Source organism: Accipiter gentilis, chromosome 4, assembly GCF_929443795.1.
Source record: "Accipiter gentilis chromosome 4, bAccGen1.1, whole genome shotgun sequence".
Lineage (NCBI taxonomy): Eukaryota > Metazoa > Chordata > Aves > Accipitriformes > Accipitridae > Astur > Astur gentilis.
This window is the reverse complement of record NC_064883.1, coordinates 20,313,601-20,340,381: the sequence shown is the minus strand read 5'-3', so window position 1 is coordinate 20,340,381 and position 26,781 is coordinate 20,313,601. Positions and strand designations below refer to the sequence as shown.

The following is a 26,781-nucleotide window of genomic DNA, read 5'->3' as shown; positions in this document are numbered from 1 at the left end:
GGAGGTGCAGTGATCCCTTTCAGACCCTCCTCACTCCTTAGCACTATTGGTCTTGGACCCTCACCTATATCTTGCAGACCTGCTTGTTCTGACCCTGTCCAGACCTAAAGTTCAGCCCAGGCCTTAACTCTTCCCTAATCCCTATTTACTCTAATTGACACTGGCTTTATACCCATCTAGGGTACAATTTCCTAAACAAGCCTCCTGCCTCCATCTCTTCTGTGGTCTCCACTAACCTCTAGGCTAAGCAGAGTGGGGTGGGAGGTTTTATTGCCAGTGGACAAGATTTATTCTTGCCCCTGGCATCTCATTCTTGGTGCAGACATAGTTCTGTCATGCCTGGAGAGAGCAGGCGGTTAGACCTTGAGAATGGCGCTGGGCATAAAATACCTACGTCACAGGGGATGGATTAGAGGAGACGTGTCAGTTGTATATATGTGAGAGTGACATAGACATCCCTCAAAGCAAAAATGTTGGAATTGAGCTGCCTACAAAGATAGACATCTCTGTGCAGGAGATAGGTGTGTTAAAAAGTTGTGGGGAAGTAGTCAAAATCAATCATTGTCATGCACCACAATGTCTAAAATGGCACTAGATGCCTGCCTACTTTCAGTCCCAAGTCATAATCTCAGTGTCCTGTGAGTTGAGGAATCCCAAATCATCTTACTTTCTTTATGCTGCAGACACACAGCTCTCTGTTCAGGCATGAAGTGAGGACAGATAGCCCTGTTAAAGTCATGTTTAAGTAGTCCTATTCATTTTGGCTACAAGGAGGTAGCCTCCTGACTCTGGACTAAAATGCACAAGTGATATGATTTTCCAAAAGCCTGGGTCTGAAGGCCAGTTGTCTGCTGAATTTTAATTTGCATTGTCTGTGCTGCCATATCTCTTCCCTTAGGCTTCTTTACTAAGGTGGTTGCTGTGTCTGAAAGCTCATCGCATTCAGTAGTAATTTTCCCCAACTCCTCCACCATTTCCACCATTTATTTTTAGATTTTGATGAGAAAAAACATACCCATCTACAACTCTAGGCACTGACAGCTATTTGGGATCAGAAGCAATGCCGAAATAATCATGCTCGCACACTGCAACATGAAACTCCCTTAACCAAGCAGCAATTCAAAGCAGTGGAACAAGACCCAGCCCAGAACTGTTTTATCAGCTATGCCCTTTTAAGAAGATTAAGCTGTTATATTTCTCTGTTGCTGCTTTCATCTTCCCTCTGTGAGTGTCATCCAGGCCTCCAGGCAAGCGTAGCTGCTTATCCTCATCTGGAGACTTCGAGTCAGGAAAAATGAGGGAAAGAGAGCAAAAAATACAGGCCTATTTGTCAACAAGCAATGGGTATGTATGAGAAGAGCAGGGTTAAAGAATGGAAGCCATGTCCAGGGCTGGACGTCTCAGGCCCTAGGTAACTGGTTTTCTAAGACTACAGCATAAACTCAGAGCCACTGCTTGGGAACTTCTGTTGTGCACTGATGTACTGATAGCCACTTCTAAAGAGATCCAGATCACTACTGTAATTAGCACCTATTATTGTTATCTCTGTAGATGGGACATTAAGGCCACAATTTCCTATTAATTTACACCAATTAGTCCATCCAATTCATGGTTAAGGCATAATGGAGAGGACAGCAAAGAAGACTGTCCTGGGCAGAACTAAGTATGAAAAATAAGGGACATTTCAAAGAGATAATTTAGAGAAATCATTTCTTTTATGATCTTCTCTCCATAATGCATTTTTACTTTCAGTCATATGAATAATTTTCCATAATGGTCACTTTGGTGTCAAAAATAGAACTTAGTTGGTTTCATTCATTTCAATACATCTTCATGATGTATTAAATTCATGGATCACCTTGTATGTACTGATGATTTTAACTTTGACTGGTAAAGCTAAGCTTCAAGTTAATATTTGAGAGGTCTCAGGAATCCTATAAAGAAATGTTGATGTTTGTAAAAATGCAAATTGTTGTTGTTTTAAATCAAAGATGAAGGATTGGATTTCAAACCAAAGGTGGTGTGGGGAAATGAGGCAGCATTTTATAAAAAGCACCCAAAATTCTAAAGATCTCTGAGTGCTGCCAGTAATTCCGTAATCTCAGCCTTTCTTTTGCTCTCTTCAACAAAGTTCTTGAGTCATCAGGAACTCGAAACAGAGCTGAATGGAGGCATCTATTTTGTTTGGTTTTTAAGAGAGTATTTCAGTCTATGTTCCCTAAGCCACTCATCCAGTCCTGCACAAAGCCCATTTCTCTTCCAGGTCCTACCATGCAAGCTGTGGAGCTCTCCTTTTGCAGTTTCCTCAGTAATCCAGAACATGAGCACAGTAGCAAAGCGCAGTAAAACCCTTCAAGCCTGAAGTCCTCTACAGGCTGCTGAGTCCACATGACCACTGCCAGGAAGCTTGCGAAATTATCTCCCAGAACTTTCCAGTTCCTTCCCAAGGTAGCTGTTTTGCTCCTATGTTTCCAAGCCCTTCCCAGTACACTGAACCATTTCAACTAAAAGTAAGTGGTTGCATTATGTGGCAAGCACCTGCTATTTCCAAAGGCACTACCAAATTTTCCGGAGGCTGTCTTTCTTGCATGCCATTTCCGTACCTCAGTTACAAGTGCAAAACCAGAAGCCTGGGTAATGATGTATTTTAATGGACAGTCTCAAATGTTTTAGGACAACACAAAAAGACACTTTCTTGGAGAATGATTGTTATCTTTTTTATGGGAAGACTAGGATTCCTTAGGATGAATTCTACCTTATAAACCAGGTTGAATCCACAGTCATCCTGCTTAGTGTTGCTCTGCTAAGGTTTGATCAATTTGTAGAAATGTAGCTCTAACTTCCAGCTAATTGCTATTTTAGATGGTGCTTATTATTATCACTTAACATTTATACTACATCTCACTAAGCTTTTTCAGTCACAGTTGACACATTAATCTACTAACGACTGTATAGGTAGATTGACTGAAGAATTTATAGCCTCATATAAATACCAAATATAGAGTGTACATCAAACACAATGTATAGTTAACATTGTGAATGCAGTTAGCTTTTTTATTTTTTGAAAGTAGGATAGAAATGAGGGCAGGTTGCTATTCCTCTTTCTCTTGACCCGGACTAGGGTTCCTCTATAGGGCAACAAGCCATACATTATCCTCCCTTCAACTTGGTATCTCCACAAGCCAAAAAAGCTGAGAGAGCTTTCAAGGTGAAGTGAACCTGTCAGAGGAGACAAGTCAGGGCTACAGAGTGCTAGTTGTATGAACAGCAGGGATGCAGCTGGGGCTTTATGGAAAAAAACCCAACCACTAGACCCAAATGGTTGTGTCAATGCTTGTTTGAGCATGGACATGTTTCCCCGTCCTGCAAGTACCAGTGTGTTCTTGCCCCCCCCCCCCCCCCCCCCCCCATTTCCTTTTTTGTTGCCTGAATAGTAGCAAAAATAAAATATACTGCTGCAGCCTTGCTACTCCTTCCCTGGACACTTCAGGCATTGTGTGGGTCACTGCAGTTGGGCTGATCTGCAAATCCTGAAACCTCCTATCTTGTGTCTCGAGAAGTACCTCGTATCTTCTCAGTCCCTCAGTCACCTACCCATGGTCCCATAGAACTTTGTTGAAACTGTTATTTCCTGGCCTTCTAAGTAATCCCTTTGACGCCAACGTTGTAAGAAAGTGAGGAACAAAGAAAGAAAAGAGGCTTAGAAAAGACCCTGTCACTAAAATAATTGTTTCTAAGAGCACACAGTTGCAATATCTTTGAAGAGTAACCCAAATACGGAACAACATGGAACTCACCCATCTGCCACAGATCTTCCTTTACCTTCTACTTGTACACTGCACCTCTTATTTTTGCCATTTCTTTCTGAGAAATAATTTTTCCTTTTTAAGATACGTGCTTTTTAGCTTTGTACATGTGTTTGTGCAAAGATTTTGGAACTGGTGATCTACCAATAGCAAATCAAATGTCAGAGGAATTATTAGTGACTGTGTACCAGATACAATTAAACTCTTCATTTCTATTCTTGCACCTGTTGTGGATATTCAGGCTTGCAGAAATTTCAACTCAGTGATCTGCCTGGAGAACTACCTGGTTTTAGCAAACAGTAAGAAAAGCTCTCCAATACTTTCTGCTCAATTTTTTCCTAACCAAATAACCACCCATGTATTCTTCCAAGACTAACTAGTTCATTTGTGAAGACAAGATTTCTGAAGCCATGTGTGTGTGCCCTATAGTGACTTTACTGCCATAACAATAAACCTGACTTTAGAAGTGATATTCCACACTTTTTTTCTAAAGCTTGCTTTCATTTTTCATTCTGCCTTTTGATCCTTTGTTTAAATCATTGCCTTTGAAAAGCTGGAAGGCATTTTGTAACATTCTCTGTTATTTGCAGAGCCCAGGTGAAGTCTATCATGCAAAGTGTCTAAAAAGTGCTGCCATTTCCATTAAGCCTTGGACATGTCAGCTTTGAAATTCATTTTTAATCTTCCAGTGGCACAAAATTCCAAGAGGTTTGCTTATTTGTTACTGCCCTTTGTGAAGTAGGAGTTGCTGGTGCCTAAGGCAGGGAAATGCAATGCACTCACTACTAATTATGTATCTCATGTTGCATCATAAATTGTTGTTGGTTTGTCAGAGCAACTTATGCCAATCTTCATTAATAACTTACATGTGAACAACTCTATATAAAGTAACTTCAAAAAGAAATTATGTCGAATTATTTTCCCTTGAAATTTTCAGATCTAGTAATCAACCACCTATTGCACTTATTAATGTCCTCAGAAACCTCTGAATTTTACATGTGTGTCTGTAAGATAGAAGAGGAAAGACAGGCAAACACTGAATTTTTGTAATTTTATCAATAGCCTTTTTTCCACACAATCCATGGGCTGTGATGAGCCGCAAACTTCCCCTTAATCTTTGATATCTCTTTCGATGACAGCATGGTTGCTGTGTGTCCATGTACAACTGACCTCTGCCGGAGAGAAGGCAGCTTGTCAGATGTGCATGACTGCTGACTGGTTTGCCGTCTGTTGATCTAATAAAGCAGTTTGAGGCTACAATAACTACCTTCCGAATCCACAGAGAACTTTAAAGTTTTGAAAATAATCTTAACTCTGCCCTACTGCACATTCACCTGGTGATTAAGACATACCTAATCAGATAATGCCTACTGGCAGCATATAACGAGCTGGATAATATTATGGATTTGTGTTTAATGGGAAAATGTAAAATTAGTACACATCCTGGTGTATACTGAAATGTCTGGATGTTTTTCATGAAATGCTGTTTAAAAGATATTATTGATCGTAACAATTTTTTTTGTAAAAATGAGTATAATAATATCTTTTCGGAATATAAAGATTTTATCCCTGTCTTGTAAGATCAGTGATAATACAATTTGCGTCCCCACGACAAGAAATCCACAAAAATGGTGAGAGCTTTTGCTGTGGAAGGTTAGAGAAGACAATGACGAGAATGAGATCAAAGAGAACAGCACGTCACTTGTAGGGAAATTAGATATTCCTTCAGAGAACTCCTTAACTGGGCTGGTTGTGCATTTTTCTTGTGTTCCTGAAGTTTGCTGGTCCTAGGATCTCCTATCAAGAACATAGAGCAAGGCTGGCTTCTATCCAAATTTCCTTACAATAGTTGATTCTGAGGAGAAACTGTGTATTTTTCATACTACCCTGGCCACTCAAGTTCTTTCCAAACTCTTCTGTATAGGATTCCCCATTCGTCAAAAATAATTTTTACCAGATCCATCATTATGTTTCATGAGGGGTTTTTTTCAGGTTTTCCTTCATGTTTCCATTTTCGTGCTTTATTTTTACACTTTAGAAAGAGCAGATCACCTCTGGCAAATGTGAATATAGCAAATATCAAACTTGTGTCTCATCGAACTGGGGTTTACAGTGTTTTTTTATGTGAGTTATTGGTAGAACATAAAATACCATTACTTTGTAACAAAAAATGTTGGACTTAACAAGCTTTGAAGACTTATTTATGACATATCTCAGTGTGCCTGATACCATCATACGATGTGATGGCATGATATAGTCTATGATACCATGTTGCATGTATACGATACCACGGCATTATGGTTACATGTACATGACGGCATGTTAACAATAGCAGAACCTCATCGGGCACAATGTAGAACCGGTTTGATCTGTCGATTCAGGGATACTAAATGACCCCAAGGCCCTCTTAGGTCAGGAACAATTTAAAGGAATCCGCTGAGTTTGCAAATGATGCACAATCCAAAGAAACCTGAACAAACCCCGTGGGATTTATGTTAAAGCTGAGACTAAGGCCAACACTTCCAAAAGCAAACAGCAGTTTCTGAAGCTCAATTTTGAGTGTCTGATTTTTGAAAGGGCCTTATTTTAATAAAGAGTTGCAAACTGAGTCCCCCAAACTTGAAACTTTCCAAATCGTGCATTTAAAGCCATGGGCTCTTTTCCACGTGCTCCAGCCTGCGCAAGCAGAAGACGTTGCTCTTTAAGGACTCTTACAGGAGAGCAAGATACAAATCTTTCCTGCTTCAACTCCAGTTAAACTGGGAAACCGTTATTTCATCACCATGTCCTCACCCACAATGGATGCTGTTGTTCCTCTTAGGGTTCTGTGTCTCCTGGCCAGGTGCGGTCTGGCTGGGTCTGGCAGGGACTGGAGGTGATGTGAATCCTTGCCGGCTTTTCATTGGTCTGGGTATACCTCACTCTTCCCAGGGGAGGCCCTGGACCTGAAATGACAGTGAGCGGAGTTAGTGCTTCCCACCAAAACAAACGAAACTTGGTTCCAGGGACAGGTTTCAGAAGGGTGCCTTTCCTGCTCTCTCAGACCACAGGGCTGGAGAACAGCGAGTCGTTATGTCCAGGACATCACATTTTTAAAGAACAAGCCTTGGTACCAAAGGGCGCATGTTTTCCTTCTGCATGGGGCAACACACCCGTGTGCGGTGAGAGGGAGAGCGAACCTGGGTTATCTGTGCCAGAGGTGGATGTTATCTGCAGGAACATGGACTAGCTCCAACAGCTCCGCTTGGCTGCTCTCCCCTAGGAGACGGATGTGCGGGCATGGGGGAGAGGAGCGGGTGTGCTGCTGGAGGAGTCTGGCCTGCGCTCGGGTGCCATCCCCCCAGGAGTGGTGTGAGGAAACAGGGACAAAACAAACCGGTGCCTTTGGGCAGCCTTGCCCTCGTCTAACCATGAAAGCTGGGTATCGTTCACCTGCTCCGGAGCTCTCTCTGTTCTTCCCCAAAGGGACAGGGCCTGGGCGGGAGCCTGCTGCCCTCACGACAGTTGGCCAGGCTGTTATGGGGCTGACAGCCAGGCTGCTCTACGGGGGATGGTAAGGTTGAGGGGTGGGGGGGGGGGGGTGGGGGTGGATCTCTAGGCAGTTTTGAGGGCAACGACTAAGCCGTTGTGGGGCTGATGGCCGCGGCCGTGGGGATGGCGGCAAGGATGCTGTGGAGGTGGTGGCGGGTGGTGGGTAGGCTGTCGCGGGGCTGCTGGTGAGGCCGTTGTTGGGCTGACTGCCGTGCAGCTGCCGGCTAGGCTGCTGCGGGGAGGGGGGGGGGGGGGGAGCCAGCGCCAACGTGGGGGTGATCCCCGGCGGTGCCAGCGAGGGGACCTCGGAAAAGCCGGCGGACCCCACTTCAGGCCGGAGTGGCTGGGGAGGGGGGGCAGGCCGGGGGTGCAGGCCCTGCGGAGCCCCGGGCGGGCGTCGCTCCCCCCCCGGGAGGCCCCGCCGCCGCCGCCGCCGCCGCCACCTGCCCCGCGCCCCCCGCGGCCCCGCCCCGCCCCGGCCCCGCCGCGCGCTGCTGGGCCACCGGGCGGCGGCGGCGGCGGCGCGGGGCGGGGGGTGTCGCTGCCGGGGGCGCGCGGGCGGAGGAAGAGGAGAGGAGGCGGGAGGAGGAAGGCGGCGGCAGCAGCGGCTCTCGGGAGGAGCCTGTCCAGCGTGAGACAGCACATTCAGCCGGCAGTGGCGGTCCTGCTGCAGCGGCGGGCGGCACCGCACCGCACCGCACCGCGCCGCGCGGCACCGGCACGGCAGGGCGCAGCGCCTCGGGCAGCAGACGTTCGGGCAGCGGGGAGTCGCTCCGCTCCCCCGGCGGCGGGGGCTCGGTGAGGGCTGCACGGCGCCGGGAGCCACTCCGCATCTCCCGGGCGCCGACGGAGGTAAGGCGCCCGCGGGAGGCGGCGGGGGGAGGGGGGGGGCGGCGGCGAGCGGGGCCTCCCCTTGGGGGCCCGACGTTGGCGGAGGAGCCGGGCGGGGGTGGGGGGGGGGGGGGGACGGTCCTCGGGATGCGGCGTCGGCCGCGGAGCCTCGGCGCGGCCGCCGGAGGCCAGGCACCCGGGCCGGGCTGGGTTAGCGGGCATCCCCCGGCTGCTCCGCGGGAAGCGGCCGGCCCTCGCCGGGGGCGGCTTCCCCCCCCCCCCACGCCCCCCGCCTCGGCGGCTCGTCTCCGGAGAGGGAGCGGGCGGGGAGGGCTGCGGTGAGCCCCACCGGCCTCGGCGGCACCTGTGCCAGCCCCTGGGGCTCCTCCGGCCCCGGCCCCGGCCCCGGCCCCGGCCCCGGCCCCGGCCCGCTCCGCCGCCAGAGGCTGCCGCAGGCTCCTCGGGTTCTGCCGCGGTGCCGAGTAGCTTAAAGCAAAGGGAGGTGGGAAAAAGTTTCCCGTCTTCAATTCTTCGCACAGCGTGGGCAACAGCGGGCTTACTCAAGTCCACGACGACAGCAGGCGAGAATTACATCTTTTCCCGTTCCTAAGGTAATTCCCTAAAAGGGTGAGAGAAGGGGGTGATCAATGAGAGGCCTTTTTCACTAGTAGTCCATTGAAATGCGCTGTCAAAAGCGTGTTGTTACAGTTACATCGCCCCGGGAATCCCCCTGGGTGAGCAGAGAGCATTAAGGCCCCTGGATGTTTCCTAGACAAAACCTCTGTTTTACTGACCGGAACAAAGTATGTTTTTCTGTCAGTATTGGCATTGACAGAAAGTACAAATTTCAACTATAAATACGTATAAAATAAGGATTCTCAGCAGATCAAGCGATCTAACCTGCTATTAGAGGGGCAATGAGATGGAAAGACCTGACATGAAGTTGGCACGTGGCTTTGGCACTTGCACCTGGTAATTTATCCTGACATACAGGGTTTTGTCAGCACTTCGCCTCTGCATGAGGACTTTTAAATTACCTCTGAAATGGCTCTAAATATCATGAAGCACAGTGCTGCAAAACCTGTTTCAGAACGGAAATCCGAATCCCACAACCATCTATCTCCTGACAGATGGTATTATCAGAGCCACCGAGGAATTTCATTTCTGTTACTACCAATGTGCTTTGTTGAAGTGCCTCATTTGTTCTTGCTAAGTTAATGGGAAGAAGTTATATGTTTTCTTTTCTGATTCTATCAAGTTCTTCTTTTTACTTTCTTTCCATTTGAGAGGACGTGTCTAATAACAGTCTCCACACTTCCTGAAGGTGGATAAAATTATTTCTATAATCTCTGTGTAGCATTTCTCAGCAAGAGTGGGCTTCCTCAGTGCAAACCTTGGGGCTGCACCCAGGTCTTTACGCCCAGGAGTGCTCACTCTGATAACTGTCCTCTGCTTCATTTTGTTTTCCCCAAACCATCCATTTATAGTCCGTGAAAACGCAAACTGTGTTGCCCCTTTTGCGCCGCCTTCTCTGTGTACAGGCTATTTTGAGGATTGGGACTTGCTATCCTCTTCCTTGATATGTGAAAGACTTCTGAGGGCCAGGTATGTGGAGGTCCAAGAGATTGTTTAGAGTTGGATTAGCTAGATTTCTCCTAGCTCGAAACACCTCTGCATCAAATTAGTCTACCCTAAAAATGCATTAACTCCAGTGCTGCCTTATCCACAGTTTAAGAGAGGAATCTTTAAAGGAGCAGCAATAAACCACACCCTATGCATGCAGTGATTATTGAGAATTTAGAAACCTAACTACTCAGAGAATAGTCAGGCAAATACTCTTTTTGTACCTTGCAGATCTCAGCTGACCTTCCAGCTCTTTCTATAGGAGGAAGGGCAGTGAGCTGCCCTCCTTTGTGATGCCTTTCAGTGGCTATTTTTTTCATTATTGAAATGCATTTGTTTGTTTTCCAGTTTGTGTTTTTCCAGCTTCAGGTTCCTGGTTCCTGTTTTGTCTCTCACAGATAAAAGCCTTGCTTTAGCAGCTGTCTTCAGTGTAGGTACCCTAAATTGTGCGGCAAGAACTTACCTGCTTTATTTTCAAATAAATTACCAGATCAAGTCCCTTGGTCTCCTTTTCTTTTGTAAGAAAGACAGGTTTCAAGAATCATTCCTTGCTGCCATCAGTTTCCAATATGCAAGAAGAGAGAGAGGGAATACTAGATAGAGCTGGACACAATGGGTTGTGGTAGAGGTCTCACCATTGCAGGGTACTGGACAATGAAGTGAAATGGGCTGGGAGGGAAAAAAGATGAGTGAAATAGAAAAACATAAGGGTATAGAAAGGCATTGCTGTTTTTCAAAGCTTCACCATCTCCTGCTAATGAATCAGGTAATCATCATATCTTCCCTCTCCTCAAACTTGACTTCTTCTCACAGAGGTTTAAAATATGTTCATGGTCTCTCTCCAGGACTACTTGGGCTTATTAACTAGTGCTATGCCTCGAGTGCCCTGCTGAGCTCCTTTGGCTTGGTTTGACTAACAACAGAAGTAGTAATTAGGAATCTTCCAGAGTCACTGATGCCTAGTGCCAAAACAAGCTGCGACTTGAAGGTGGTGGTGGGATGTTAACAGAAAGATCCTCCTTGTCCTACCCATGGGCTTTAATTTTCAGGGGAGTTAGGGGGAGCTAACACTGAAATCCTCATTGAGGTGCATAGGGCAATTCGTATCTGTAGAGGTATGGTCTCAGGCTTTCTGCACCCATAGCCAGGCATCATGACCTCAGTGCAATACTCATCTGATATTTTTGTATTTTTATTTTAAAAACCTTAAATGAAACAAACCATAATGACTGTAGATGTAGTCTGCTTGTAAAAGGGACGTTTTCCGGCAGGAATAGTGATGGACTATGCTGGCAAAGTGCCCTTAGTACAGATGCATCTTGTATTAGTAAAACTGTGCTTTTGCCAGTGCAGCTTATTTTAGTTCATCTGAGCAACACAAGTTATACAGGTGAGTATACATTTATGTGTCCATAAGGGGGCTTGCTTTCCAGATGAGGGATCGTATGATCTTCTGCTCAGCTGACCTATATAAGCAAGAAGAAATGGTAATGCAGGAATGATAATGCTTGAAAACCAGAAAATTTGAAAAATCTGAAAAAAAGTATCTGAAGAGCCTCAGTGGCAGCCTGAGACCCTGGTTCAGTCTAAATCTCAGATAGAGACAATATGTCCCTTTTGCTACTTGGTAATTATCCATCTAAAACCATGCTAGCTCTCTTTAGTCAGACATGACATTGGGAGCTGTTGTTCACTTGGCCATCTGCAAGCACTCAAAAGAAGGCAGTATACAGCGTACATGAGCTTGCTCCCCCAGTACTGTTCATTTTAGGTGGCATCATCTTGCCAACTTTTCTGGGAAATGGCTACTTCCAAGCAGATGGCAGAAGCTGCAGGAAGCTGTGAAGCAGACTGATGTGGGAGCCGCTAGATCTCATAGACACAAGACACCTCTGATCATCTGTGAGAGCTATGATGTCCTGACTCCTCATGAGCTTAAAACTATACCCGCCTCTTTTTTTCCCCACTGTGCTTCTTCAGCACCTTTTGTTTTCCCTTCTGAGGCAGAAGTGTTCTGGTGAGTGTCTGGGAGTGTACTGCAGCAGGAGAAGGCACGGAGCAAGAATGACCTTTCTGGGAGAGTTTTGGGGGCAGCACTCCGTAACTCCATGCTGAAGTTTTAAGGGCAGAGGACTTAGTCCTATTGCTGCTGACAGTAATAGGAGTTTCTCTGTGACTTCTCTGGTGGGGAATCTAGCCGCTAGAGTGATGGCAGGAGTCAGCTGTGTACATTGTTTGAAAGCTGTGAGCATTTCCAACCCTACTGAAGCCAATGAGAGTCTTGGCATTGACTTAACAGACTTTGGATGAGGTCCTGTGTGACTGCTGCTTTGACTTGTGTACAGATACCTGTGTTACCTGATGAATAATTGCTGCTCAGGTGACTCTTGTGATGCTCGGCTGTTAATCTTAGAGTAAAAGTACATGTTATCCTATTTTAATGTTGAACACTGCTCCCATGCATGTGGATCAGCTTGCCTGACCTGGAGAGACAGGTTACATCAACCTGAGGAACAAGCCTCCCTGGAGCCCTCCTGGACCAGGGCAGTTCTACCCTGTGTATTCGCCAGGTGCTGGCTGACTGTCCCTGCTTGGGCCTAGAATAATTAATGAGTACTTTGCAGAGGAAGAGGGCTCATTTACTGCCGCTCAGCAGAAAACAATTACAGCAGGAATCTTTTAAGGACGTAGCTTCTCATTTCCAGTGATATCTTCTCCTCTTCACATTTCTTTTCCTTCTTGCTGTTGTTCACTGAGGCTTATCCTTTTCTCTCTTCATCAATATTAGTCTTAATGCCATGTTCCCTCCTGACTGGTCTTCCCTTCCCTTTTGTCATGTCTCCCTGGGATAGAACTGGGTTTAGTTCCCTGTTCTTTTCTCCCTCCCTTTGCAGTGTGGTACAAGTAATTCCAAATCCTTCTCCTCAGTTACTCATTTTACACTTCAGACCAGCCAAAAGTGTGTTTTGTGTTCAAACAATGGGGAGTTATAATAAGGCAAAGATACAAAACTGCCTAGTATGATTAAATATAAATAAGTATAATGGAGGATATATTGTTTATCTATTTATATCAATATCTCTAAGCCTTTTCTGATGCTTGATTTTAATCTTTTCAGGCTGAATTTGACAAAGACTATCCCCCAAACTATGCTATGTTAGTATTGAAAGTTAATCACTGTAGGTCCTAGACCACATGCAGGGAAAATATGGATCTCTCTTGCTTTAAACTATTCAGCCCTTCCGTTCTGTATCCATTAACACAGATCTTAGCTTTTAAAGTGCATAGACAGTGGTATTAAATCCATACTACTCAAGGCATGCCCTTATTCTGTGTTTTGCACGTTAGGCCACTACTGTTAGGATCAGAGCGGTTACCAGGTCACTTGGTAATTGGGGCAAAGACATTTCAAATGATTGCTATTGTATATTTTCAGAAATTAAAATATTTAACAAAACGGGGTCACAGGAAAAAAAACCCACCACAAACCAGACTGCTGTCTAATATGGTTCCTTGTATTTGAACCTGTCTGTCCTGGTTTAAGGACTGACTGTTCCACTGACTGAGCATTTAAAAGAATTTCTTCTCTGATTCTTGCAGCACAAACAAAGTTGGGGGACTGTCTAAACTCATGTGACTTGCTTCATAATACGTGTTTGTCTTCTCTTTACGTAGTACAAAAGAATCACCATTTTCATTAATCACGCTATTCAAAGTCGTATGACATTGGTTTTTTTCATCAGTTTGTTTCTAGTTACATTTTGACCAGTTGCTGAATCAGAAGGTGGTTTATATCATAATCCTGAAGGATTTCAGATCTCAATTTGCCCCTAAATGAGTTCTCTTTTTTTTTTTTGTCCTTTTTTAGCTCTGGCTGCTCATAAAGCTTTGTTACACACCCATAGCAGTTTGTTACAGACTATCAACTTCTGCCAGTCTTCATCGCCCAGGAACACAAATGACTTCTGCAAAAAACACAGAAAAGATTGTTCACGTTATATATACGTATGGGTGTAAACTGTGTGGTGCATTAAAAAACGAATGGATTAAAAATCTATAACCTTTTGGAATGAAAGAAGAAATTTGACCTAAATCATACCCCCTACTGTGCAGTTAGCTATTCATGTACATAATCTGCTGCACTTGGCAAAGCCTGTGAATGTTGTATTCCTGCCTTTCACTATCTCCATAGTAGTAATAATAATACAAAAAATTGTGCTGATGGGATAGGAGGGTATTGTGCTGGAGACAAAAAAACCCAGTGATGCCATTCTCTGTTTGTACTGAAAGAGCCCGTGGGAAAACTGTCCCATTATTTCCCACAATATTTTCTTTTTCACAGAAAGTTGATTAATAGCAAGAAAACACAGGAAAGCCTGGTTTCTCAGCCTTTATGGGCCTATTCAAATATATTAAAAAAACCCTGTGCAAATTCAGTATTATTTTTATCTGATAATTATGAATTATAGAACTTTAGGTTTTTTCTCATATGTTTAAAGCATAGAACTCAAAAGATGACACAATTATATTCTCTGGAAGGGGCTAAGATGGAAAAAAAAGATGTTGCAACCTTACTACCAATGTTCTCCACACCTTTTACAGCAGCCCTTCCTTTATGTGCATAACACTTACTGGGTTTTATTGTTTACTCATCAATGAATCACAGGACAGGGAAGTAAAAAACTATAGACAGCCACATTAACATACAAACATATGAGTCTTTTTGAACAAAATTGTAATATAATGCAATATTAATATTAGTCAATACTAATATTGATGTCTTTAAATGAAGATCATGCCGCCTCAGTTTTGATTTAGTAAACTTTCAAAGTTCTCTAAAGTTTAATTACAAGTTCTTCCCAAGAAAGTTTCTGATCTCACTAAACTAAGTGATGAATTAGGTGTAAGTATAATTAAAGTCAGTGGCCTCCCATTTTTTGTATTATTTTTCTTAAAATACTGCATATATCTATAAAGCAGTAAGACCGCTGGGCTTTCTCATATCACATAATGTCCGTTTTTTGTTAAAGGGCTAACTGTATTACCTGCTTTCTCCTGGGTTCTTCTCAGTTCTCTCTTGTGATATTGCAAAGATTTGTAGAGTTTTTAAACTTCGTTCCCCTCTTAATCCTCAAGACTTTCTGTTGGAATCAATAAGCCCATACATTTTACAGTTTAATGTGGCTGGAAACGAGATGTGGACCATTTCTGATTGCCTTGTGATCACCAGCTGTCCCATATTTTGGGAAGCGCTAGTAAAAGTTGATTTATTTTCCAAAAATATTTACAGCACTGGGGTCCTCATTTGAAGAGAACTGGTGACATCTAACTGGTGTCCTGGTCTCAAATTGAGGAGCAGAAGTCCTGGCGCAGTGAGTCATGCACTGAGGCTTACTTCTGGAGGAGTCCTGCAGTGCACTCCAGAGGTGCGACTGCACCAGCATTTAGGCTGGGGACTTGTTTGCTTCTGCTCTGTCAGCCCATTTGCCAAGTCTCTTCTCTGTGGAAGCCAGGACACTTGAGAGGTACGTCTGTGCATGGGAGAGAAGAGTTCATGTGCAGTCAGCCTTGCCTTGGTAGAAGGCTGTGCTTAAGGTGCAAAGCATGCCCACATCTTGAACCTGGGATGCATACCTGAATTCCCCAAACTTGGAAGTTCTTACGGTGCCTGCGAAGCTCAGATAAATCTAGACTGATAAAATGGTGTCGAAACAGAAACCCAAATTGCAGTCCTCAAAAATCTGTGATTGGCTGTCACCTAGCTCTCAAACCACATGCAGTCTCTGAAAACTCCCTTTTTCACCTTAGAGTACTTCTTTGGGATGTGTTCTTACTCTTGAACCCCCAGACTCAACAGCCTGGGTGTCCACTGTCTGCCTTTCCTAGGCTGCTTCATCTAGTTTGCATTTCTTGAGCCCATCTGTCAGACTGTGTGCTCCATGCTGAGCTGCAGCTGATAGCATGTACTCCCTCTTTTAGTGCGCCCTGGTTTTAACAGGACTCACGTAAGGTAGTTTTTGCCTTTGCTTAAGGACATATTTGCCTTCATCTATGCTCTCTCTAATCAGCAAACGATGTGTCTTCTGCAGTAGGCACCCTCTCAGTCTTTCCCACTGAAGCAGCTCCACTAAGTCTAAAGTATTAAAGATTCTTTGGGCACGACAGAGCATGTGGGGAAAAAAAAAAGGACTCTTCAGCACATTGCTTCAAGAAAGAAGAGTCTTGGGCTCTGGGTACTAAATACAGCATTTTATTTTAAACTAAACAGTCATTGCATATAATATAAATGAACCCTGAAACAAAGACTAGAACCCAGGGGCCTCAGTTAGGGACTAATGTTCGCTCTCTTGCATCTGCTTCTTCTGGTCCAATGAGTCTTTGCAGAAAAGAAATTAATAGAAAATAGCTTCAATGGTTAAGAATGCAACCTCCATTCCTCTAGTCTTTCTCACCCATTAGCCAACAGTCACCCTAGGGAGGTGTGTTTCAGTCCTCTCAAGACAAAAGAAAACACCAAGACCCCCCCAAAACTAACACAAAACACAAACAAGCAAACAACCCCATGCCCGAAACATGTTTCTCCCATTTGGGTGGAATACTTTAACCACAGAGAAGATAAACTGAAGACATTGATTTCTTGGTTCTCAGTCCTCTCTCATATTCAAATTCTTTGCAGATCTTTATATGTCCTTTAAATTATGCTGTTAGACATCTGCATTTATCATCTTGCCATTTTATCTTGGCATGTCTTTTTCCACTTACGTGGATCAACAGGGATGATTGGCTAAGGCTATATCTGATCATTCATGTTGCTTTGTTAGTACAGCCAAAGAAGCCCTGGAAGTACAAAGGGAATGGTAGTTTTGTTTGTTCCACTTTGCTTCCTCAAAAACTGTGAGAACTCAGACGAGATACTCTGCATATTTCTTACAGCCAGGGCTCTTCCCTGCTTTCTAAATCTTTAGGTGTATTGACTTCAGAGATGAAATCAATGTGCAATATTTTTAGCCTAATTACATCCTTAGAAACATCAGCTGCAAAGCAAAGCATATTTTTGTTTTAAGAAAGAAATGATATCTGGGTAAGTCTTCCAGCAAAACCTGTATGTCGGCAGCATAGCTGCTTCTTTGATGTCTGTCTGGCAGTTGTCATAACTGGGTTAAGAGGCAGACACCAGAGCATGCATTTTTCATGTTTGGGGAAATGGCTTTAAGTATCAGTTTGCTGGCCATATACCACTAGGCTTATCTCAGGAGGAGGGTAGAAAAGCCAGAGGGGTCAGTTTTAGCCCCCGTAAAGAGTGGAAGTACATGTTTTAATGTCTGAAAGGTTTGCAGGATGGAGAAAATGAGCCTTTGTTCCACTTCAGGCAAGACTAGCAGACATCTTGAAGTGAAATTCTATGTTAGGACTTAGAAAGTCATTAAATATATTCCTGGGAGGCACTTTGGTACTGTTATGATGAACCAGATTTTTATATAGGTTTTGAAGCAGTGGTGGCATCAATGATAGCAGCAGACATCACTGAAATCTGAGCATTATATAAGAAGTACATATAAAAGGAATTGAAATCAGAAACATGAAATACAGGGCTTTTTTTTTTTTTTTTTAGATAAGTGGCCTGTAGCTTGAGGATTAAATTCTGTCATCTCTCTCACGTTATCCATCTCTAAAATCTTATCAATTTGTAGCTTGCATTTGGTTCTCTTTGAATGTCAGAAAACTTTTTTTTAAAAAACCTATCCTGCTAGGTCCTGCAGTTCCTCTCTGAAGCAAGCTGGGAAATTCACAGAAGATAACATAGTGCAACTAGTAAGACCAGTTAATGTGTGGGGAATGTAGAGTCACAAAGATTCAGAATTGTGGTAAGTCCATTCCCAGCCACATGCAGAGCCACATATGGAGGCCTGCATTTTACTGCAACCAAACAGTAAAAGATAACAGAAACAGAAGCTGATAGAGAGGGAACTGTCCAAGAATACCTAGAGATCTTGTATTCTACAAGACCAAAATGTTGTCAGGCATGCAATTGGTTGTTTTGTTAAAAACATCCGCTCTTCATAACTGGGGCACGATTGCTGAGTCAGATCCTGAGAAGATACAAATCAGTATTGGCTGCATCATTAAGGATCTTCTCCCAGCATCACATCTGAGACCATTATGCAGTTATAACTGTGCTCATTAATGCTTATTGAGGGAAAATCCAAGACACTTGAAAAGACCTATTTAAAATCTAGTTTTCTTTGAGGTGATACAGGCAGTCAGTTCTGTGGAACTCCATATGAAGGGAGCATATTTGGTGGGAGTTGTGCAGCAGCTTTGCTGTTAGTACGTAGTACTTCAATTCATTCTAATCCTAGCTGGAATGTCTTGTGTTTCTTACTTATCCCCAGTGGGTTGTTGCCAGCAGCTTCTTCCCTTCAACCTTGAAGGCTTTCCCCTGGAACTATGCTTGTTGGAACTGAAAAGGTCATGGTAAATTTAAGAGGCTAAGGGGGCATGAGAGAATGGGATGATGAGAAGGTGATGCTTCATTGCCACGATGCCTAGTGCTGGAAGAATGGGCAATAGTAGAGCTTTGCTCATATGCTGTATTGTAGGGACCCTATAATTCTGCTGTAACTGAGTTCATTTTGTAGAAGGGCTACTATGGAAGAATGAGAGTGAAAAGATTAAATGGTAATAGATTGTAAGGGATGTTTAATTGAGCAGTTGTGGGTACATATCTTACACCCTGTCAGCCTCAAAATAAATAGACTAGAGATGCACTGACCTGCTGCATAGCAACCAGGAGGAAGCACAGAACCAAATCTCGGGATGCTGTGATTTGTAAACCTTTACAGAACAAAGTACAAGACCTTTACCCATCTGCTAGAAATGTTCAGAAGCTGAAGGATAAAAATGGTACATTCCCTGAAATCTAACACTTAACAACCATTTTTATTTATAGATAAATACACAGATGCAATGTAAAAAGCCCAACTGTTTTGCCTCAAGGTTACGTAGAAAAAAATACTTAGTCTCTCCAATTTTACTTAGTCTTTCCCTGAATTCATCACACAGGAGATTCCTTAAAATGCTGCAAGTGCTAAGTTTTTACAGCTGCAAATATTTGCCTATTGTTGTGATCTTATAAACATTGATATGTCTGTTTAGCAGAAGTATTTATGTTATTCAACTGAAGTCAAGTACAAATTCTGATGCATGATGAAAAGAGGTACTCATATGTTTACTTAAAAATTGCTGTCAAGAAGATGATTCTAGCCCCTCTTGCCCATTTGAAGTGTGTTTCAAACATTACTTTCAAATGAATACCATGGATTAGAATGCATTTATGCTAGGGTAACAGCTCCCGCTGGTTTCTTGCAGACCAAAGATGTTTATCTGCTTTGTAAAATTTCATGCTTTGCATGAACACTTTACACTTGTGAAAGTCATAGGTAGATCCCATGGGAATTTCTTCTGTTGCAAAAACGTATAATATTCCTAACTGTAGGAAATGTGTTAGTTTGTACAAAATAGAGACAAATATGGTGCATAATAGAAATGAATAATTTTTTCCAGTAGAAAACTCCATATGTAGTAGTTTCAATAGTAATATTACTCCCACTCTACAAACCCATTCTTTAAAACCAAAAATCACTGAATGATGTATTTTATTGTGCAACTTCCTTTGCCTTTCAAACTAGAGACATTTTGCAGTTTTGGACCCAAGAGTAACTGGCTCATTATGAAGAATACATGTACAGCATCTACAAGTACTAGATGCTGCCTATTTATTTTAGAAAAGTATATTAATGAATCAATTATTTATAATTAGTTATATAGGATGACTAATGCCATATGTAACAGTATTTAATGAACCCCTTTGGTAATTGCAATGGAGATAATAACGAAAAGGACAACATAGGAAGTCACAAAACAGGAAAGACTTTGAGGCTTATGAACTGGTGAATATAGTTCTACTCTAGTGTAGCCTACTGAATGAACAGCATATAAAAATCCCCCAAACACCAAAAAGCAATAAAATCTGTAGGCTTTTTTATCTCCTACCAGATTTTGAAACTTAGGTTTCTTTTTAGATAAGCTTGGTGATAGCATACAAACAAGATGCTATTCTAGGAGGCAGAAACAACAAGCTTTAAGAGGAGGGAGATGTTATATCTTATTTTCTTTTTCTGCTTATAAAAAGTGTGCACTGTCATAATTTTCTTTGGTTTTATTTTATTGATTATACATTGGGCACTTTGTGCTAATTTTTTCTTATATTTAGTCCAAAGTATGTACCTGTATTGCCACTCTTTGTACCTCTGTAACTTTGTGGTTTTATTACTCTGGCAAGTATCAATTTATTAGTTCTGCACTTGTAGTAAACCTTTTTAGATGCCTGTAACTGTTTCTGCTGTTAAATGCTCATATAAATGGTTCAAAAAAATACCTGCTCAAATATTGTGATACTGATCATCGATAAAGATCTTGTAGCTTATTATAAAACTGTAATAAGTCTACTTGCATGGCTTTTAGTCCAGTTGAGGTTAAAACGCTGTTGTTTGCATCTTCCATGCTCATGTCCTTACCACTGTCACTAATGAAATGGTTGTGAGGTGTTACTACCTGTGTGGTAAGCTTAGTGGAGTAGTTCTGCATATGTTCTGTAGAGCAGAGGAGTTTGTGCAAACACCATTATTATTTTAAGATTAATGTAAATGGTCTTTGAAGATCTTGTTTCATACACTGACAAGCTAAAAGGAACTGGTGGGAGAGTATTAAGGACAGGATTTTTCTCACCCAGTCTGAGACATTTACAGTGGAGATTTCTAGAACTTAACTGATCACCCAGTGCCCTTTATTATCATTGGAGAGGAACCAGTGCTTTGGGGCACAGTTAATCTTAACTGCTTTTAGACATCTGCATTAGGAAAGTGGAATCACATCCTAGGATACCCAGACTCTTTTGATTTTACCTCCATTGATGGTAAGGATTGCTCTGCATCTACATTGTGCGCATCCAGATTGAGTGGGATAAGCCCAGTAGATGGTGAAGTCCCAGCACGCAGTCCTCAGAAGCCTTGGTGCTGCATTTGCACGTGCCTGGGTGGCTGCCATCCTAGTGGGTCTGGTGGCCCTTCGATGTGTAAGTGGAATTGGCTGTATTTCGAAGCCTAAGAGCGGACTCTAAGGCATATTTAATGCATATGGGAAAAAATGACATCTTGAAATAGAACAGTCCGTTTCATTAAAAGTCATGCCAAGAGGAGCAGGTTCCTTCCTCCAGTAGCTCAAAGACAGGAGAATTTCGTCAGAATATTAGGAGTGCAGGCGAGTGCTCTCTGCGCAAGGTGGTTCACATCCACATATCCTGCTATATCTCAAGAATTTATGTTAGCACATGGGCGTGTGGGGGGTTGACCCTGGCTGAACGCCAGGTGCCCACCAAAGCCGTTCTATCACTCCCCCCCCTCAGCTGGACAGGGGACAGAAAATATAACAAATGACTCATGGGTCGAGATAAGGACAGGAGAGATCACTCACCAGTTACAGTCACGGGCAAAACAGACTCAGCTTGGGGAAAATTAACTCTGTTACCAATCAAACAGAGTAGGGTAATGAGAAATAAAACCAAATCTCAAAACACCTTCCCTCCACCCCTCCCTTCTTCCCAGGCACAACTTCACTCCCTAATTCTCTACCTACCCCCACCCCCAGCGGCGCAGGGGGATGGGGAATGAGGTTTACAGTCAGTTCACATGCTATTTCTGCCACTTCGTCTTCCTCAGGGGGAGGACTCATCACACTCTTCCCCTGCTCCAGCGTGGGGTCCCTCCCGTGGGAGGCAGTCCTCCATGAACTTCAACATGAGTCCTTCCCACGGGCTGCAGTTCTTCACGAACTGCTCCAGCATGGGTCCTTTCCACGGTATGCAGTCCTTCAGGAGCACACTGCTCCAGCGTGGGTCCCCCATGGGGTCACAAGTCCTGCCAGAAAACCTGCTCCATGGACTCCTCTCTCCACAGATCCGCAGGTCCTGCCAGGAGCCTGCTCCAGCGCAGGGTTCCCATGGGGTCACAGCCTCCTTTGGGCATCCACCTGCTCCGGCGTGGGGTCCTCCCCGGGCTGCAGGTGGATATCTGCTCCATGTGGACCTCCCTGGGCTGCAGGGGGACAGCCTGCCTCACCAGGGTCTTCCCCACGGGCTGCAGGGGAATCTCTGCTCCGGTGCCTGGAGCATCTCCTCCCCCTCCTTCTGCACTGACCTGGGTGTCCGCAGGGCTGTTTCTCTTACATGTTCTCACTCCTCTCTCCGGCTGCTGTTTTCCTTCTGTCCCAACTTATTTTCCCCTCTTAAAAATGTTATCACAGAGGCGTTACCACTATTGCTGATTGGCTCGGCCTTGGCCAGCGGCGGGTCCGTCTCAGAGCCGGCTGGTGTGGGCTCTCTCTCTCTCGAACACAGGGGAAGCTTCCAGCAGCTTCTTACAGAAGCCACCCCTGTACACCCCCCCCCCCCCCCCCCCCCGCTACCAAAACGTTGCCACACAAAGCCGATACAGGGCAATAAGCTCTTCTGGAGTGGCAGGACTCTCTCCTTTTAAAACTGTATCACATGACAGTAAAATTGTCCAAACAAAATAAAAATTGATGTAAAGATTATGCACCTCCCTTGAAGAGGGCAGCCCTAGGCTGCTGCTCTGCTATGAGAACTATTTCTACATTTAATGCTGTGTTCAGTGTGTTTGTTCCTATGTGTTCCTTCTCCCAGATGATAGGTGATTTAATTGCTTCACTACAAAATTTGCTCCTTACTATTCCTCTCTGACCAATGCCTTCTCTCAGGCTGGAGAAGATTAGGTTGTACATAAGCCTTGGGCTGTCATTCTGCACCACAGAGAATATTCAAGTAAGTATTTTTTACTGTTTGCCTTTATCTCTCTTGGTGTAGCATGCCTTTTGGCACTCAGAATGGCAATTATTAGAAGTTTGTTCCCAGTAATGAATACAGAGTATTAACTCTATGGTTAATGCCACGTAGAGTGAAGAGTATGCTTGCCTCCTTGCTTGCTGCTAACTTGCTGACATCTGAGAAATGGTATGGCTACATACCCTCGGTGTTCAATTTGTGCTAAAATTGTAAATAGCCAGTTTGAAGGTTGGTAAGCTGTTTGGGGAGCTAACACATGACTATGATATATGCAAGATGAAAGTAATTTGAGATTAATTTCTTTCTATAACTTAGCGGTGGTAACATTCTTTGAAGGAAATTTAATACATCATCTTTGTTGTATGTGAGATCTGTTTTGTTGAAAATAGGGCAAAGTTATAATAGGATTTGATCACCCTGACTGGAGCATTGTAAAGAAGGGGCCAGGCACTAAACCATTGATGCTTAAATCAGGGAAAAAGCTAGTTAGCTTCCCTGACATTAAGGGAATGAATTTTTAGAAAGCCATTCATTGATATCTGACAAACAGCTTGAAAGGGATGCCAAACCCTCAGGGTTTCTGTCATGAGCCTTAAAACACATTTGCATATTTTTTGCGTAGAAACAGGAGCTTGGGCTCTGTTGCCAAACTGCAGAACTAAAAGGATGCAAAAACTCTATCTAGTCTGAAGGGCTCTGAGGGGGAACTTCATAATCAGAATTCAAATGTGTGCAACAGATTAGGAAAATGACTTCAAATGGGATTTCAGCCATATCTCAGAGAGAACCACAAATCCTGAGCAGATTGGTAGGCAAAATACTACCTGCAGTGCCATTAAAAAGCTTTTTTTCTTCTCTGGGCATTTCTCATGTGAAAAACAGCTCGCTGACATCAACTGATCATACAGATTAGTGTTGTGTAAGGTGCTACTGCTTAGTTTTCTTGTTATGAAATGCAATTTTTCAAACAGTTTTGATTTCTCTTTCTCAAATTGAAAACAGTATCGTCATGAATAGGATCAGAGTGATGAATGAATAAAGAAATGATGGTCCTCTGCATACAGCCAGTGCACCCAGTGGTCCAGTTTTTTAGCAGTTTAGTGTCTTTCCTAGCTATACCATTTACTATGAGTTGTTGTGGATTGAACCGGGAGTCCTTGGGCCTTGAAAGGACTGCAGGATACCTTGCCAGGATGGGCAGCTCTGCTGAAGTGCAGAATCTGTGGCAGTGTGACCTGGACTGGTTTAACTCCTGCTGGTGGGCTTCAGCTGGGAGTTTGACTGGGAAATGTTAGCATCTGTGGTGTGGTCCACACACAGATACAGCTATGCTGGCCCCTCTGGCATCCCTCATGCTGCTGTTACACCTGCCATTTTCATTGAATGCTTTCCTCTTCTGATTACAAATATTATTCTTTTCTTTCATGAAAGGAAAATGATTTCAAAGACAACAAAGCATTTGGGGCCAAGATTGCGTTTAATGTGCAGGTGATGTTTTGTTGGCAATATCCTCCATATCATGGGCTAACTATGCTTTTATCATTTTGAGGAGGAAGCTGATGACTGCAGAGGAATTCATGATGCGTGAAAATGCCATATAATTTCTAGCATATAAATTTACTCTCTGGTCATCCACCCGCCTAGGCAGTAATGTGGGTGAAGTTCCGATTATATTAACGGAGAGCTGCCATTTAAATTTCCCATGCATCAAGCAAACAATAGACTTTCATTGCGTATACATGGCATTGCCATTGATCTGATTGATTTTGGGTTGCAGTGGTGGATGTGGTCAGTGATGCGTGAATTAATAGGAAAGGCACAGTTAACTCTTTTCATGAATGTCTATTAGTCAGGATTGTCTTTGAAATAAAGGGCTAATAAGAAAATCAGTATTGATACAGTCAGGTGACAGCCCATAATGATTATGTTGTTAGAAAATAAATAAATAATCTGTGACTTAAGTTACGGATTTGTGCAACACTGGTGGGGTTTTGAAACTGTAGAAAAAGATCGGTATGGTATGTTCTTGAGAGATCTGGCTCTATTTCTCTTTGATGTGACTTTGTATCTCTTTACCCTTCATTTTCAAGGCTCACAGAACAGCAGCATAGGTTGTCAGAGATTTAAAACACAGAGAGTGTACATGGCTTCACATAATTCTTCTACAGAGAATTGTGGTTAAGACTAAATGGTGGGGGAGGTCTTTCAGTAGCTCAGAAGAAATGCTTTTGCCAAGTTTGTGTGACTGGAGTCAAATCAGGAATATTAGGCATGTCTCTGGCCTCTTGGAAAGATGATCTGAGCACAAGGCTGTTGGCAGAGCTGCTTCCTTAAAGAGAAGCTCAGGTTTGCTGGGTTGCCTGGTTTTGTGCCTTGTCTGCAACTTTTTGGGGGAACGGCCCAGCTTTCCCTGGAAAGGGTGGTGGAGATACCTGTGCAGGATAGCCCATAGCTTGGTGAGGGTGCTCCCCAGAGGGGTGAATATGTGAAGGATGCTGAGACTGAGCTGGTGGTCGGTGTGGGGCTGTACCAGTGGAATGGGGCGGGATCCTGGGATGGCAGCCATTCAAGGCACCTGCAGAAGCGAAAGTTACCACGTTTCCAATTTTTGTGAGTAAAATTATCACTTGTCTAAGGTGTATGGGGCTGTTTGGGGCAGATCTCGTTCTCATACTTAAAACTGAAATCCATTTGTGGATCTGGGTCCTAGAGTCTGGCAAAGCTGCGGAAGCTGATGAAAATCAAAAGACTTTAGCTTCAGTGTGTAAAAGCATTAAAGCATTATTTTGAAGAGCAGCCAAAAATGGGTTTGCTTCACAAAGGTAGTTTCTAATAAAGGTCATTTGAAAATATATTCCATGTTCAGTGACACACTGGTTTAATTTCTTGAAAGAAGAATTGTGAAACAAATATCCTGCTTTCTGTATAGACCAAGGGCCAGCGTTTATACAGAAATATATTTGTAGCCATTTTAGAAAGACTATTTTTTATATAATTAAGTAAATAAGGAAAAATTTAATTTGGTTTTCACATTGGTTTCCGTAATTTTGTTTCCAGCAGAGTCAAAATGTCAGACAAAAGTGATTTAAAAGCAGAACTTGAGCGCAAAAAGCAACGTTTGGCTCAGATAAGAGAAGAAAAGAAACGGAAGGAGGAAGAAAGGAAGAAGAAAGAGGTAAATATGCAAAAGAACCTTTTAGATAGCTTGTGCTTGTAGAAGGTGCTTGCTGAGGTTTTGACATCTCAGTATTGTATACCCCAAGGTATCTGTCATGTGGAATGAGATCCTTAAACCCACATCAGTCTAACCTTAAAATCAAAATGCTTATTTTTAGTCAAGAAAGTTGGAGTGAGGGAATTGCTTTTAAAACCAACGCACTGTCAGATGACAACAGTTTAGACAACATGATGTGTATGTGTGTGTAGAAAGAAAAATTGATTTGCCACAATGCTTTTTCCTGGGCTCTCCTTCGATGGAATGGGAGTGGAGAGTGGGGAAAGACAGAAAGAGGGCTCACATTTTTTTCAAGCCATTACAATCTAAATATGTATTTTTGTACTCTGAAGTCTAGTTTGATTACTAGCTAAAGTAGCAGATTTACAATTATTATTCTCCAGTAAAGTAAAACATAATTGCAATTGCATTTTCATCTTCTGGCATGGGTGCATCTTTCAGTTCTGTTAAAGTTTGATTGACATATTAGTTTATTTGTCCTTGACAATATGCATTAGGTTTTTCATTAAGGGATTTGTACTTCTTTTTATTCAGTCACTTAGTGGAATAGAGGTGAGAATTGACAGGGAGTGGATATTCATTTTCATGCGAAGTCAGAGAAGCATTAAGTGATTATGTTTCCTTTCTTTCAAATGTCAACACTTACTATAGTTTAAAGCACCCGTTATCCTTTACTAATAACTGGTTTCCTTTTAAACTGACACTTTAATATTGTACATGAATTTCATGGAATTACCGTGGAAATGTGATGTGATCCAAGAAATCAGCATTCCAGTTTTGGCTGTCTTTTAAATCTTTTTTTATTTGAGGCATTTTTGTGCAATTACCAGCACACC

General features: G+C 43.2%; 1 protein-coding gene across 7 annotated transcripts in view; it reads left to right on the top strand.

Moving 5' to 3' along the window:
- The first annotated feature begins 7,891 nt into the window (after positions 1-7,891).
- The window catches only part of DYNC1I1 (dynein cytoplasmic 1 intermediate chain 1), a 201,851-nt gene continuing 182,961 nt past the window's right edge, over positions 7,892-26,781 (top strand). For 5 of the 7 annotated variants that reach the window (XM_049798839.1, XM_049798840.1, XM_049798838.1 and 2 more), the window contains exons 1-2: positions 7,893-8,189; positions 25,768-25,885. In XM_049798839.1, coding sequence (XP_049654796.1) covers positions 25,778-25,885 — 108 coding nt within the window. In that variant the 5' untranslated portion in view covers positions 7,893-8,189; positions 25,768-25,777. Of the gene's footprint in view, positions 8,190-25,767; positions 25,886-26,781 lie in introns of all 7 variants that reach the window. The other 2 variants (XM_049798837.1, XM_049798835.1) reach the window with 2 other exon arrangements.